General features: G+C 35.6%; 2 protein-coding genes across 7 annotated transcripts; one reads left to right on the top strand and one right to left on the bottom strand.

Annotated features, from left to right (window-relative positions):
• Positions 1-3,980: 3,980 nt before the first annotated feature.
• LOC116006848 lies at positions 3,981-6,038 on the top strand. Of its 4 annotated transcripts, none has more exons than XM_031247345.1 (5): positions 3,981-4,358; positions 4,452-4,485; positions 4,805-4,965; positions 5,059-5,610; positions 5,708-5,825. In XM_031247345.1, exons 1-4 carry the CDS (start codon positions 4,104-4,106, stop codon positions 5,605-5,607), a joined length of 999 nt encoding a protein of 332 aa, XP_031103205.1. In that variant the 5' UTR covers positions 3,981-4,103; the 3' UTR covers positions 5,608-5,610; positions 5,708-5,825. The 4 variants fall into 4 exon arrangements, with proteins under 4 accessions (XP_031103205.1, XP_031103204.1, XP_031103206.1 ...); XM_031247344.1 differs by having other exon boundaries at positions 3,982-4,358; positions 4,458-4,485; positions 5,059-5,580; positions 5,708-6,038; XM_031247346.1 differs by having other exon boundaries at positions 3,982-4,358; positions 5,059-5,580; positions 5,675-5,740.
• Positions 6,039-6,219: 181 nt separating this feature from the next.
• LOC116006847 (RNA polymerase II C-terminal domain phosphatase-like 2) lies at positions 6,220-12,576 on the bottom strand. 3 transcript variants are annotated; one of them, XM_031247341.1, is made up of 16 exons: positions 12,101-12,576; positions 11,066-11,536; positions 10,598-10,808; positions 10,227-10,384; positions 10,069-10,139; positions 9,857-9,962; positions 9,356-9,445; positions 9,098-9,239; positions 8,604-8,899; positions 8,477-8,519; positions 8,237-8,364; positions 8,062-8,115; positions 7,583-7,679; positions 7,258-7,415; positions 6,579-6,655; positions 6,220-6,376 (listed from the first exon to the last, which is right to left on the bottom strand). In XM_031247341.1, exons 1-16 carry the CDS (start codon positions 12,374-12,376, stop codon positions 6,370-6,372), a joined length of 2,385 nt encoding a protein of 794 aa, XP_031103201.1. In that variant the 5' UTR covers positions 12,377-12,576; the 3' UTR covers positions 6,220-6,369. The 3 variants fall into 3 exon arrangements, 2 of the variants coding, with proteins under 2 accessions (XP_031103201.1, XP_031103202.1); XM_031247342.1 differs by having other exon boundaries at positions 9,113-9,239; XR_004095180.1 differs by lacking the exon at positions 6,220-6,376 and having other exon boundaries at positions 6,398-6,655; positions 7,011-7,415.
• Positions 12,577-13,306: the final 730 nt, after the last annotated feature.

Raw genomic sequence — 13,306 nt, 5'->3', positions numbered from 1 at the left:
ATTTTTTTGAAAGCTGCTAGGGAAAGTTATTTTTGATAGAATGCAAATAATATTTTTGTGGACCAAGGTTTATAGTGTATTGTGGACCTTGACCCAATATACAGAATTTAACTTTATAATGTACATAATTTATGTTTATAATACACATACATAAACACGATATAATGAACATGAATTCTGTGTATTTTATTAAGTGTTTAATTCATATTTATTATACTGTTTTTATGTGTATGTGTATTATGAACATAAATTATATGCATTATGAACATGAATTTTGTACTTTATAAAATTAAATTCTGTATATTTGATCAGAGTTTTATCATAGTCCACAGTGCTAGTCCACGATAAATTGCCTTAATAGAGATTAAAGACCATGATATAAAGTTATTTCCACTTTTGGTCCCACGACTATTGGACCATTTATACTTTTGGTCCTCAACTATTAAAATTTTCATATTTGGTCCCACGATTAATCCCTATCACATTTGGTCCTTCCAATCAAATTCCGGTAACTTTCCGGTCACCGGTAACTATTTTCCGGTGAATGAATTAAGTTAAGGGCAAATTTATCATTTTATTTTTTTAATTTTAAAAAAAAAACGAGAGTAAAGAGAGGCAGGCAAGTAACAGCAACTCGCAGGCGGGAAGGCGAGCTGGACGCCGGCGAGGGAGGAGCAAAGTCGCCACTGCCACTCCAAGTTGTCACCACCGTCGCCGCTGCGCCAAGCCACCACCGCCCACGGCCGCACCGGGGTCAACGCCCAATGTCATCGAGGCGGCGGTGAGTTGACTCAGTGTCTCGTTGAACGCAGTCTCGCAGCTTCACAGAGTTGAGTTGGTCTCCGGATCGGTGGAGTCGGGGAGAAGGGTGGGTTCAGTGATTGCGTCTATGGCAGAACGGACAGCGAGGGTGAGAATCTGGGTGGGATTGGTTTCGGAGGAGGAGCGAAGCGGAGATAAGATGCTATAGCAATGGGCGTTCGGGTAGCCGCAGAGGGAGCAAACGGATTGGATAGCGAGGGTGGAATTTTTGGCGGGTGATTCAGACTCGATGTGGTGCTTCAGAACCGCTAAAACGGAGATGATAGTAGCGAGGATGAGGGTGAAACACAAAACCAAAACGACGATGAATTCTCGCTTTTGCTTTTTACGGCGAGTTGATGAGGAATGATGGTCAAGCAGCAGTAGGTCGTCGTTGGGAGTGGGCATAGAGATTTTCGTCAACTCCATGTTTTTTTTAAAAAAAAATAAATTAAAAAAATAAAATGACAAATTTGCTCTGAATTTAATTCATTTGCCGGAAAATAGTTACCGGTGATCGGAAAGTTGTCGGAACTTGATCAGAAAGACAAATGTGGTAAGAATTTAAAAGTCGTGAGACCAAATCTAAAAATTTTAATAGTTGAGGACCAAAAGTAGAAATGGTTCAATAGTCGTGGGACCAAAAGTAGAAATAACTCCCATGATATATGATACTCATTGTCAATTGCTAAGCAAGTCCAATGAGAAATGCAACGTAAAATGGGCCACAATAGAACAAGAAAAAGTTTGTGGATAACATTAAAAGAGGACGGGGCCTACTTGGGCCAATCATTGTCCAAAATGCATGGCAGGGAATGGCAATTTATTTCGTGGATATTAATGGTTTTAGTATTTTAATTAACGGTTTGTTTTTTTTTAAAAATTATGTTTTCTATTTCGGCCGATCTGTGTATTTGTGTTAATATTATGTGTATTCTTTGAATACATTCTGTGTATTATAGACTATGATTCTGTATATTCATGTTAGGGGTACTTAAACATAGGTTGTGACGTGTTTTATATATTCGAATGTTAGGAAGACGATTTCTGTGTAGTTGTGTCAATATTTTGTGTATTCCCTCAAGTCATTATATGTATTATAAATAAGGATTCTGTATATTTATGTTAGTGGTACTTAAACACGGGTGATTTGTTTGTGTATTTGATGTTTTCATATTCTGTGTATTCTTTGAAGGCATTATGTGTATTGTAGACGTATTCATGTTAGGGGTACTTAAACATAGGTTGTGACGTGTTTTTGTGTATTCGAATGCTAGGAGGATGATTTCTGTGTAGTTGTGTATTTAAAGCCGGTTGAGAATCTAACATTAACAAAGTGTTTGGTTGACATGATTTCAAATTCAATTACAACATAAATACGACGAAGCTATAAATTACAGTGTTTGGTTGTGGAATTGAAATTCATGTATCCTCCTAGGAATTGAAATTCAACACATCTTGGAAAGGAAAAAAACAAGGAAAATGACTAAATTACCCTTGATCATTATTAATATTAGGAGAAAGTGTCAAATAGGCCACTGAACTTATCGTTTTTGTGCAATTGGGTCATTGAACTTAAAAAGTGTGCAATTCAACCATCAAAGAAGCAAAATTTGTGCAATTGGACCATTTTTACAAAAATTTTATGGTAAAATCCAATTATATTACTAACATATATGTATTAAGAGTGGCATTTTCTTCTACCATACTAGTTGGGAGTCAATATTGAAATGCTTTTAACTCAAATTGAATTAAAATTTTTTGTAAAAATGGTCCAATTGCACAAATTTTGCTTGTTTGATGGTTGAATTGCACACTTTTTAAGTTCAATGACCCAATTGCACAAAAGCGATAAGTTTAGTGGTATATTTGACACTTTTTCCTTAATATTATTACACAAGTGCATTTTAGTCATTATATAACTTATTTTCTTCTCATTCCTAATAATTCTATTTTCCCTACCAAACAACATAATTTGAATTCCTGCCAAAGGCCTTGTGGTCAAGCGGCATAGCTGTGGCCTTACTAAGTGAGAGGTCACAGGTTCGATCACCAGATATTACATTCTAACAGAGTCAATAGCATTCAAAAAAAAAACATAATTTGAATTCCTACTTTATTCCCACCTCATTCTTTTTTTCACCAAATTACAATTTTTTCCCGTAATTCATTTCTTCCAACCAAACACCCCGTAAATTCAACTCCTAGTTAATACGCGCTAAGGGCATCTCCAATAGAAGATTTATCACAGTTTTTAAGAAAAAAGTTGGATAATGTGGATGAGAGAGCATGGAGAGAGAGAATGAGTGAGGGTCTCCTACAAATATGAGGTTTTTTGCAATTAGTGGGCCCCACCACTGAGGAGGAGAGATGCGCCGAGTGAGGCGCAATTCTCGCGGTCGCTTGGACGCGTAAATTTTTTGTTGTTGTTGTTTTTTTTTTTTTTTTTTTTTTAAAATTTTTGTTTTTGATTTTTTTTTTTTTTTTTTTAAAATTTTTGTTTTTGATTTTTTTTTTTTTTTTTTTAAAATTTTTGTTTTTGATTTTTTTTTTTTTTTTTTTAAAATTTTTGTTTTTGATTTTTTTTTTTTTTTTTTTAAAATTTTTGTTTTTGATTTTTTTTTTTTTTTTTTTAAAATTTTTGTTTTTGATTTTTTTTTTTTTTTTTTTAAAATTTTTGTTTTTGATTTTTTTTTTTTTTTTTTTAAAATTTTTGTTTTTGATTTTTTTTTTTTTTTTTTTAAAATTTTTGTTTTTGATTTTTTTTTTTTTTTTTTTAAAATTTTTGTTTTTGATTTTTTTTTTTTTTTTTTTAAAATTTTTGTTTTTGATTTTTTTTTTTTTTTTTTTAAAATTTTTGTTTTTGATTTTTTTTTTTTTTTTTTTAAAATTTTTGTTTTTGATTTTTTTTTTTTTTTTTTTAAAATTTTTGTTTTTGATTTTTTTTTTTTTTTTTTTTTTTTTTTTTTTTTTTTTAAAATTATTGATTTTGATTTTTTTTTTCTTTTCTTCTCCTATCATTTTTTCTTTCCTAATCCCACGATGCAAAAACTTTTCAAAAACATCACTATTGTGAGGATGCTCTAGAGGTACAATAAGCCACCTGGTTCTTGATCTTGATCTGTGCACCCTCAATTGTATGGCTCCACCATCACTTTCAATATAATACCCATCTCTCCTTATCATCCACTAGTTTTCACATGATACTTGCTTACTATACAAGAAGCATACCCGTCTCTGATTCTTGAATATCACCTCCATTTTCTTGAATCTCCGGCGAACCCAAGTCTTGGCCGTACGAGATGAGGAGGGCCTTGACAGCAGGGTCATCATTGAAGGGGGTGTGGCTGGGGAATGAGTTGGGAAGAAGCTCCTTTTGGTGGAAAAATGATGGTGCTTTAAGGAGGACAGAAATTTGCTTTCTTGGTTTGCCAAATGGAAACCATACTGCTAAAATCAGCATCTTTTCATCACTTCCACTACCCTTTCTGCGCAAATCTATCCATCCTGTTTTAGCAGCTGCTTCTGCTGTGTCTTCACCAACATTAGACACTCAGGTACGAGAAACTAGGTTGTCTATTGTACTAAGTTACTATGTGATATGTAAAGTAGGAGTTACTGACATGATAATATATTTCTAATTGATGCAGGAGCAGTTTGAGGGTGAAGAAATGGATTCAGCATGTACAGACTTTTTTCCCTTCCTTTTCTACTCAAAAGGGTTCCTAACTGGCAACCCAAGTCAAGTTGATCAAGCTTATAACTTGGTAACAAAAAAGTTACAAATTCAACTTCCAGCCAGAAAGGCTTAATGGTCTTCTTAATTTGAGCTGATCAGGGTAACCTAGATTGGTTCAGCTCATTATGGTTCTTTGGTTCTTTGCTAGCTAGGCAGGTTTACCTTGTGCACACTCATTGGTCACTCAAAAAAAGGGTTCCTAACTCTCTCTGATCTGAGACTTGTTTTCACTATCATTTATTCAGTGTATTGTTCAATATGCAGATGGATTAAAAACTGTCCATGTCAAATTTCAATTACAAAAAGAATGTTCATTTGGGCAGCAGTTTCTGATGGTTGGTGATGATCCCATGTTTGGTGCATGGGATCCATCAAAAGCTGTTCCTCTCACCTGGTCAGAAGGACATGTATGGACTCTTGAGATGGTAATTAAGGTTTTAGTGGTCCCTAAATTGTTTCCTGACTTCCTTGCATTTAGGATTCATATGTGCTATGTTGAAGTTGCTTTTTTTTTTTAGGATATTCCCACAGGCAAATCTATTGTCTATAAGTTCTTACTGAAAGAAGCTGATAAGGATACTATATTGTGGCAACCTGGCCCTGATCGCGTAGTGGAAACATGGGAAACAAGCAACACAATAACAGTTTGTGAAGATTGGGATAATGCTGAGCTCCAGAATATTATAGAGGGGGGAGTTTTAGATGGAGAGGCAGAGGAGTCTGCAATTTATGCAGGAATGCTGATTGCTGAGAAGTCATCTGGAAATGAGCATGGTTCTCTAGTTGCAGATAATATAAGCAAAGCCTGCACGGGTAGCTCAGATTGCGGGCAAGGGCAAGATAATATAAGCAGAGTTGAAAAGGAGGTGAATGCTGGTAATGCATCTGAAGCTGCAGGTTTAGTTTTTGATGAAGAGACTCCGGTTTTAGTGCCGGGACTGAATCAAATTTTTGGTGTGGAATCTGAGCTAGAGCCCTTGAAAGAAGATGAGACAGTGAGTGAGGGAGAAGGTTTGGCTGGATCTATTAATGCACCAGAGGTAACGGACGGCTTAACATTCAACTAAGAAGTTAGTTTTACAGTTGCTATTCTTGTTTGACATTAGGTTCAATTAACTATGATGTTGTTCTCAGATTTCTGATATGCCATGAACTGTTGTGATCCAGTTGAATTCAAATGAAGAGTTTGTGACTGGTAAAGAAACCTCTGAGATGGTGTTTAGCAAACAGCCATCGGAGCTGAGTGTCGTTGAAAGTGACCTCCAATGGGGTAGGACAACTCTCCACAAATTGCTCACTAATTTGGGGTGGTTATAACATCAAAGCTTTCAAGGTAATTTCTATGTCTCTCAGTCTCTGTACTCCACTACTGTGTATTTTAGATTTGTTTTAGCATTCAAAATTAACACAAATTTCAACACGGCGTGTTGCGTACGCTGTGCACAAAGCTCGTCTCCTGTGGTCTTAAAATTCCCAGTGGTCAAAGCCTATATATATATATTTATCTGGCACAATAACTAATGTCATTTAATAAAACCTTGAAACTCGAAACATTTTTAACATCAAAGAATCGTTCTGGCATTTGTTAGCCTATTTACAGATTCCGATTCTGTCTACCTGTAGATTAATCTTTGCAAGTTGAAGAAGAAACTAACGCCTTTTGTAAATGAAAAAAGTAAATGCTGGGCACATGAAAAACAGCCCTCCTTGGAAGAAACTAGAGCACTATCCTTATTGAGGTGGGAAAAGAGAGAATATACTGCTAAATCATCCCATATTAGCACTTGGTTAGGATGACCCGCGGTCCGAACTTGTCAACAGCTCTTCTTTCAGACACTTTAACATTTTAGCTTGTTTAAACCAAGAATTTATAAGCAAAGTTGGACATAGATTATTATTATTACCGCAGAGGACATGAGAGTCTGCCTTTTTCTACGTAATTCATTCCCATATAAGGCTTAAACATCGAATACTACTAAAAAAAAACTAGGCAATGATAAAATCTATCTATAGCTATAGGGTCTTCACATTACATTACCTGGAAGAATTGCTACATTTTAGCACCTCTTCATTTATTCCATTGAAAGAAGGCCTATGGTGTGCCTCTTCAACAACCTACATAGTACACACATCATTTCAACATATCCAAAGGATCAGATAAAATAAGTAACAGAAAGTGAACACAGTCCAAAGGTTGTGGGCATAGGAAGAAGAGAAAACAAACAAACTCTTGTTTGGAGAACTAATATGGCAGAAAGGACCAAGCCACCAGGACAAGAGACAGATGTACAAAAAAACCATCATCTCTTTTGACTTTACTTAAAGATGGAGAGGGCGTAGCATAGAAAATTGCAACATGCAAGCAAACTAGAGCCTATCTCTTCGCCCAAAAGTAAGACAACCCTTCAAGAAATAAAAACATACGGATACTTGGATAATGGGCATATATTGGGGACTGGCCAATGCGTACCTCTAACCAGGAAATATGTACAAGATACTAAGATAATGGTAGTGAACATTAAGGCCAGCTCACTCCAAATTTCCTCATTTTGCTCTCAACTCTGGTGATGCAAAATTGCAGAAAGGAGTGATCTAACTCAAAATAATCACTACCTCTCATCTTGAAAGAGCTATCCACACATCTCACATCCAAGCATCACCTATGTTTACAATCAGACAGACCAAATCAATCATGCGCAATAATATCAGAGTCCCACCTCAGAGCCATTTACTTTCACCAATTTTCCATCAGCCAGCTTTTTATCTTCCAGATTGAGAGAGTCCCACAAAAATCCATTTTCATTTTCCAGTGAAAGATTATTAAAATCTTTATCCACCACTCCATTATAAGATTCAACATGGGAGATATATTTATCTGCAGCATCATATGAAGAACTGTTATAGCACCTAGGGCAATAGATTCTCCTATTAATAGGAACACTAAAGGAGAAAAATTTTCTTTGACATACACAGCAGAGTACCGAATATAAGCTAGCTGTACACAACAAGAGATTAAATAGAAGAAAAAGAATGGAAGGTAACCAGCTAAGCTACGTAGGGCATTTGCAGCTGCCTGTTGCTGAGCATCCTTTATTGTTTTACCCACGCCAACACCAATTTTCTCACCAGTGAAGAAGACCTAAAAAGTCATTGAGGATGTTAAAGCTTCCCAAGGCATAAGATGTACATTGTACTCTTACTATTTAGAGGTAGAAAATATATAATGTGTTCCAAAGGTTAGTATATCAATCAAACTTCAGGAACAAAAAAATAATTTGAATCATTTAAAAACAAAAGAGATGTGATTTTCAAGCTAATTTTCAGTACTCAAATCACCCAGATTGCAAAACAATCCAATGATGAATAAAGTTTTTTCTGTACCATGGTTCATGACATCTCCAAAAAATATAAATTTACAAGATTAGAGTATTAGACTAAACCATACTAACAAGAAACATATTAGCATTAAATAATTCTAAAATAGTCTACATGTTTGAAATAATTAAAAGCATTGAACTAACCTCAACTGAAAATTGTAGTTCAGCACTGGTACTCACAACAGGCCTAAATTCAACCTACATATAACCAGGGCCACCTTAGAACTTTTAGAAATTCAACCAAACAGAGCAACTGTGAAAATATATGCATCCAAAAAAAACCATGTGATCTTTTTTTATATAGATGTCCATGGTATACCTTTGAGGTGCATCGCCTTCCAATTTCTTGCAACGCCCCAATAGCTATAGAGGGTAAGAAATTCATTTTCCCACCTTCCAGTTGGAAGTCTATATTACCAGAGGGCAACTGATTTTGCGAAACAATATCTATTTCAGATGAGAAGATAATTAGCAAAAGAAGAAGAAGAAAGCATCAAAGGTGGATGAAACACAGAAAAAAAAAAGGGGAAAAATCATTTGTAAAGGAAGTTTTGAGTACCAGTTACTGGATTTGGAACATTCTTCTTATGCATTGAAATTTTCTGGATATTAATAAACCCAAATAAAGAGGCATTCAGAAGATGGAACAAATATTAACTAGATATGGGAAATGATCAAGATGCTACCTCTTCACTCTTCATTGCAGAAACATGCAATGGTAAAAGACCTTGTTTATCGGGTCTAAATGCATCAAAGTCTTGAATAAGTCCTTGTGTTTGGCTACCAAAATGTCCTCTGTTGGTGTCATCTTCTACCAAACAGGATCCCAGTGTTTGCAAGGGAAGCACTGGAATTTTTTGTGGCACTCTCGATAAAAGAGGAGGCTCTGCCGAACCTTGATGCCTAACTCTTCTCCTTCCATCACGATCAGTTTCAGAAATGTTGTTATCTCTTCTGAATGGAACTCCAAGCAAACTAGGTTCTAAGGTGCATTTAATAAATAAAATAATCATCAGTTAGAAAATGTTTCAAGAAAAATGCTCAATATCTCATCAAACGGCAATATAGGTGCGGTGAATAGGTGTTATGTTCAAATAATCCACTTTCCTAAATTTTGCTTGTTTAGTGAAAGGGGACTACATTTGTGGGAGAGGAAGTAAAATAGGTGCTCATTACAGACTTTCTAACAGCAAACCTCCTCTGATAGGCAGTGAACCAGATACATTAGGAGCACATCCTAGAACAGATTGAGAGTGTTCAGATTTCAGTACTGGATTAAGAGGCATCAAAGGTGTAGCAGGATTCATATTATTTTTCCCATCCTAGAAAAAACAACAATATGAAAACACAGGGAAACAATCATGACTACAAGCTAATGATTAGTTGGAAGAGAAGTCAATCCAAAACAATGGTTTTCATAAACACATTTGGTATGAACCTGCTGATCCAATCTTTGTGCAACTGCAGGTCCACACATTCCCTTAGGGATGGGAGGGTTGAAATTTCCATTTGATAAAAAACCAGAGTCCTGAAAGTATAGCATTATCAAATCATCAAAATCAAGTCTCAAAGCAGATGTTATTTGATGGTGTTAAGCAAAAATGTGATGGTGGTCTAGCAGGTGGCAAAAAACCACCACCTTGAAGTACAACAAAGGCTATAAGAAGGCAATCAAGAAAGAGAATAAAGAGAAATACTTGAACAGTTAGTGGATAAATCTTACAATAGCATAGTATTTATAGGCTATGAAAGGCATATATAGAGTCTAGATTCATGGATTACTATAGAACACATGATAATCATGGTACTATAATAGTACAATCTTGAATTAGTGCTATGGTCCTTGAAATCAAGGTGAGATAATTACATAGGTGATAACTGATAAATAAGAAATCTGCAGAGTTCAAATCTTCCCGCAAATAGAATAAAAGATGAATACCTCAAATGCCAAGTAATGGCTAATATCAGGTCCAGAAGGTAAATTCACCCCTTCATCTTCATAAGAAATGTTGGCAATGTTTTGTAGTAGGCTCTCATCTAACTCTCTGATTAAAACAATACATATATGCATAAAGTTACATAACATATGATGCATTTACAAAGATTTTCATCATAAAAAAAGTTTATACAGCTCTTGGTGAATGGATTTACTTGAAGAAACGACTTCGAACATCACATGCGACATTTCTTGCCACACATAGCACTGGAACAACATTTGCTGTCTACTCCAGAAGGAAAAGTTTCATCAGTCTTGAATGTGAGAAAAATAAGATGCTTACTGGAATAATTTCAAAAAGACAAATATGAACCTCGGCTTGCGGAGCATAATATGGTGTAAAGGGAGGGACTACATGAACATGAGGCTGATCCATATCTTCCCACACTTTTAAACAATCATCAATTACCATTGCTAATTTTGGATGGCAAATGCCACCTTGGAAGACATTAAGTAAAGACTTTTTTGCCACTGCAATTGGGTAACAATAAATAAGCAGCTAGTAGCAAAAATTAGAGAGATAAATATTAAAAAAAAACACTTGAAACTAACTGAAAAAGAGGATGAAAAACTCAAATGAATTAACTCTGCAACACCAAAAAGAGAAGCAGGATTTGTGTTGGTACAGGAACTAATAATACTGAGACAAAACTATTGGAAAACAAATGAGCCAAAGGTGTTAACCTGATTTAACACATACAATCCGGTCCACTATTTGCTTTGTGCAGATAAGCTGTGCCTCCAGGTCAAGCAACCTCCACATCTCCAATGCATAATCCCTTTCTGCCATTGTGCAAACATATACTTCAAATCTTTTGCGACCTTTAGCTGTCAAATAAGTTTTCAAATCATCCCAAGCAGGCCGTAGTCTGACTAGCACACTAGTGTCACGGTTCTGCATAAGCACACAACAAATTTGAAGGTATTCCAGACCACATGACTACACAAACAATTTGAAGTATGCATTTTTAATTAACCAAAAGTGCTCTCATAGATTATATTTGCCTTGAGCTCCTTTAACCCAATATGCTTGGACAATTTTTACTTTCCTTATGAACAACAAAGAAACAAAACCTATGCAGATAGGCATGTCTAACAGACTACTGCATCTGCTTAGCATTCATAGTAAATTCCATATACAAATCTTCTAACCTCTGGATTGATGCGTGTAAGGACAATATTCTTTTCCTGCAATCTTATGACTGGACGAAGAATGCGCTCATGCCCATCAGATAACTGGGGAACCTCCTCTTGAACAGCCTTATATACTTTATTACCATCCACAACACAATCACCCTCTATGTACTGCTTTAGTAATACCCTGTCCTCGGTGTATCTCTTCATCTCTGCTGACATACCTAACACCCGAACTGGATCTGTCTCTCGTGCAGTCCAACCTCGCAAAGCCTCAATCCTATTCTCAAATGACCTCATTGTATTAGCAACAATCAGCGTCTCGTCAAGATCAAACACAATAGATAAACACCTCATATTTAGCATTCCCAAACATGAACCATATAACCCACGCGGCGCAGAGAAGCACCAGAAACAGGGAAATTTCTTCTGTTTACTGGGCATTGCAACTAAGTGTACTTCTTCATCCCCTAATAATACCACTGCTGTCTACAAAAACGAAAAGAAGGTACTAATAAGATAGTGTTTAACATAAAAGAAGCTCAACTATTCCAAAGATACCAGAATCCAATTGACCATATATAATGACAATTCACAAATGTTCATCTAAAAGAGCCTATGCATCAATATAACCAAATTGATTCCTCTTCCAGTGCATGCATTATGGCTATGCACACATCATCTGTAGATACCAGAAGATTACACACACAATGAGACGCACCAAAAGTCCAAACAGTCCGACATATATCCATTATGCATTAACTTTAACACACAATTATGAAGAACACAAATTGAATACATGAAAGCCTCAGGACACAGACATAAAGCGATCAAATTAACAAGACCTACAAAACTGTCTCTGAAGAAGTTACAATAATCCTAAATGGTAAGGTATCAAACTCTGCCAAATACATTACACTAAAACTAATTATGCACAAAATGAACATCGGCAATTATTACAAAATCAAAGATATCTTGAAATTAACTGAACTGTCAATGAAATGCTAAGAACAATTTTCCATTGATCAATGAGCACTGATCAAAGTGAATGACCTTGAGTTCATAGAAGCAAGAGGAATGAAGATTGATCAACGGAGATTGCTCGGCAGTAGAGACGTTGCTGGAATCGGAGCTTGGTTCAAGCTTGCAACGAACAGGGGAGGAAATTGTTTGAAAAACAGCGAGAGGACGGCACCGCTCGCTGTTCTGAGAGATATGGTGGATGCGTATCTCGTTGTTGGGAAATACGAAATTCTGGTCCTTCACTGTTACAGTTTCCAGCGCTCCTAAACGCGCCTCTCCATAGTACACCACTGATTTGAACCTCATCGGAAAACCTCTCTCGCACACTTCAAATCCAATGAGCACAATTTAACAAATGTGAAGAAAATTTGTGATTTTCTCGATGAATTTTCTTTCTTCTCTTCACTGCATTATTCTCACTCTATCTCTCTCACTCACTCTCTTTCTCTCTCTAAAACTCGCGCGCTCTCATGCCGCTCTAACTTCTCGCATCGGTTTAAACTTTAAATGGCCAATTTGGTGAAGCACTGAGGCTGATATTTATAGAATCCTGGAGGGGTCCGTTACATATATGGCGCTGGTTTTGCATAAAATTACATAAATACCTCCAAGTTACGTGTACGGGCCTTATCTGGTTTCGATCAGCACTGTCGTTCGCGTGGCATTTCATTAGGCTCATCATAAAAAGGTCTCTAAATTTCTCATTAATTATAGGGTTAATTCTTATTTTGGATTATTATTATCATTTATTAATCACGTAACTTTAATAGTGAATATCTTTCATTATTAATCACATAACTTTAATAGTGAATATCTTTCATTCTTCAATTCACGGAAAATTTACATTCACTAAATGAACTATGTATGGAAATTGTTTGCTATATTACTTTGTTATACACCGAACTGAAAAAAAGAGCAAGCGGTTAGTCAATTATGTAACGAATCGAGAAATCAAATAAATATTTTTACCTTTATAAATTATGATCGACCAAAGTAAATAGTATAACCGCTCGAATAATCAAGTGTCCATTTCTATCAGTTATTATTATTATTATTATTATTAAACGATATTGAATATAATCAACAATACATATTTACTCCATAAATCAAGTGTGTATGTGTATTAGTGTGTATGTATACCATAGATCAGAGGGTGTGTGTGAGTATATATATACACCATATTTTCACATTGCAGTGTGCGCATACCTAGAAGGTATACATACATACATACATAAT

This window comes from Ipomoea triloba, chromosome 15, assembly GCF_003576645.1.
Source record: "Ipomoea triloba cultivar NCNSP0323 chromosome 15, ASM357664v1".
In the NCBI taxonomy this organism is placed as follows: Eukaryota; Viridiplantae; Streptophyta; class Magnoliopsida; order Solanales; family Convolvulaceae; genus Ipomoea; species Ipomoea triloba.
Note: the sequence above shows the minus strand (reverse complement) of the source record. Positions and strands in the feature narration are given on the sequence as shown.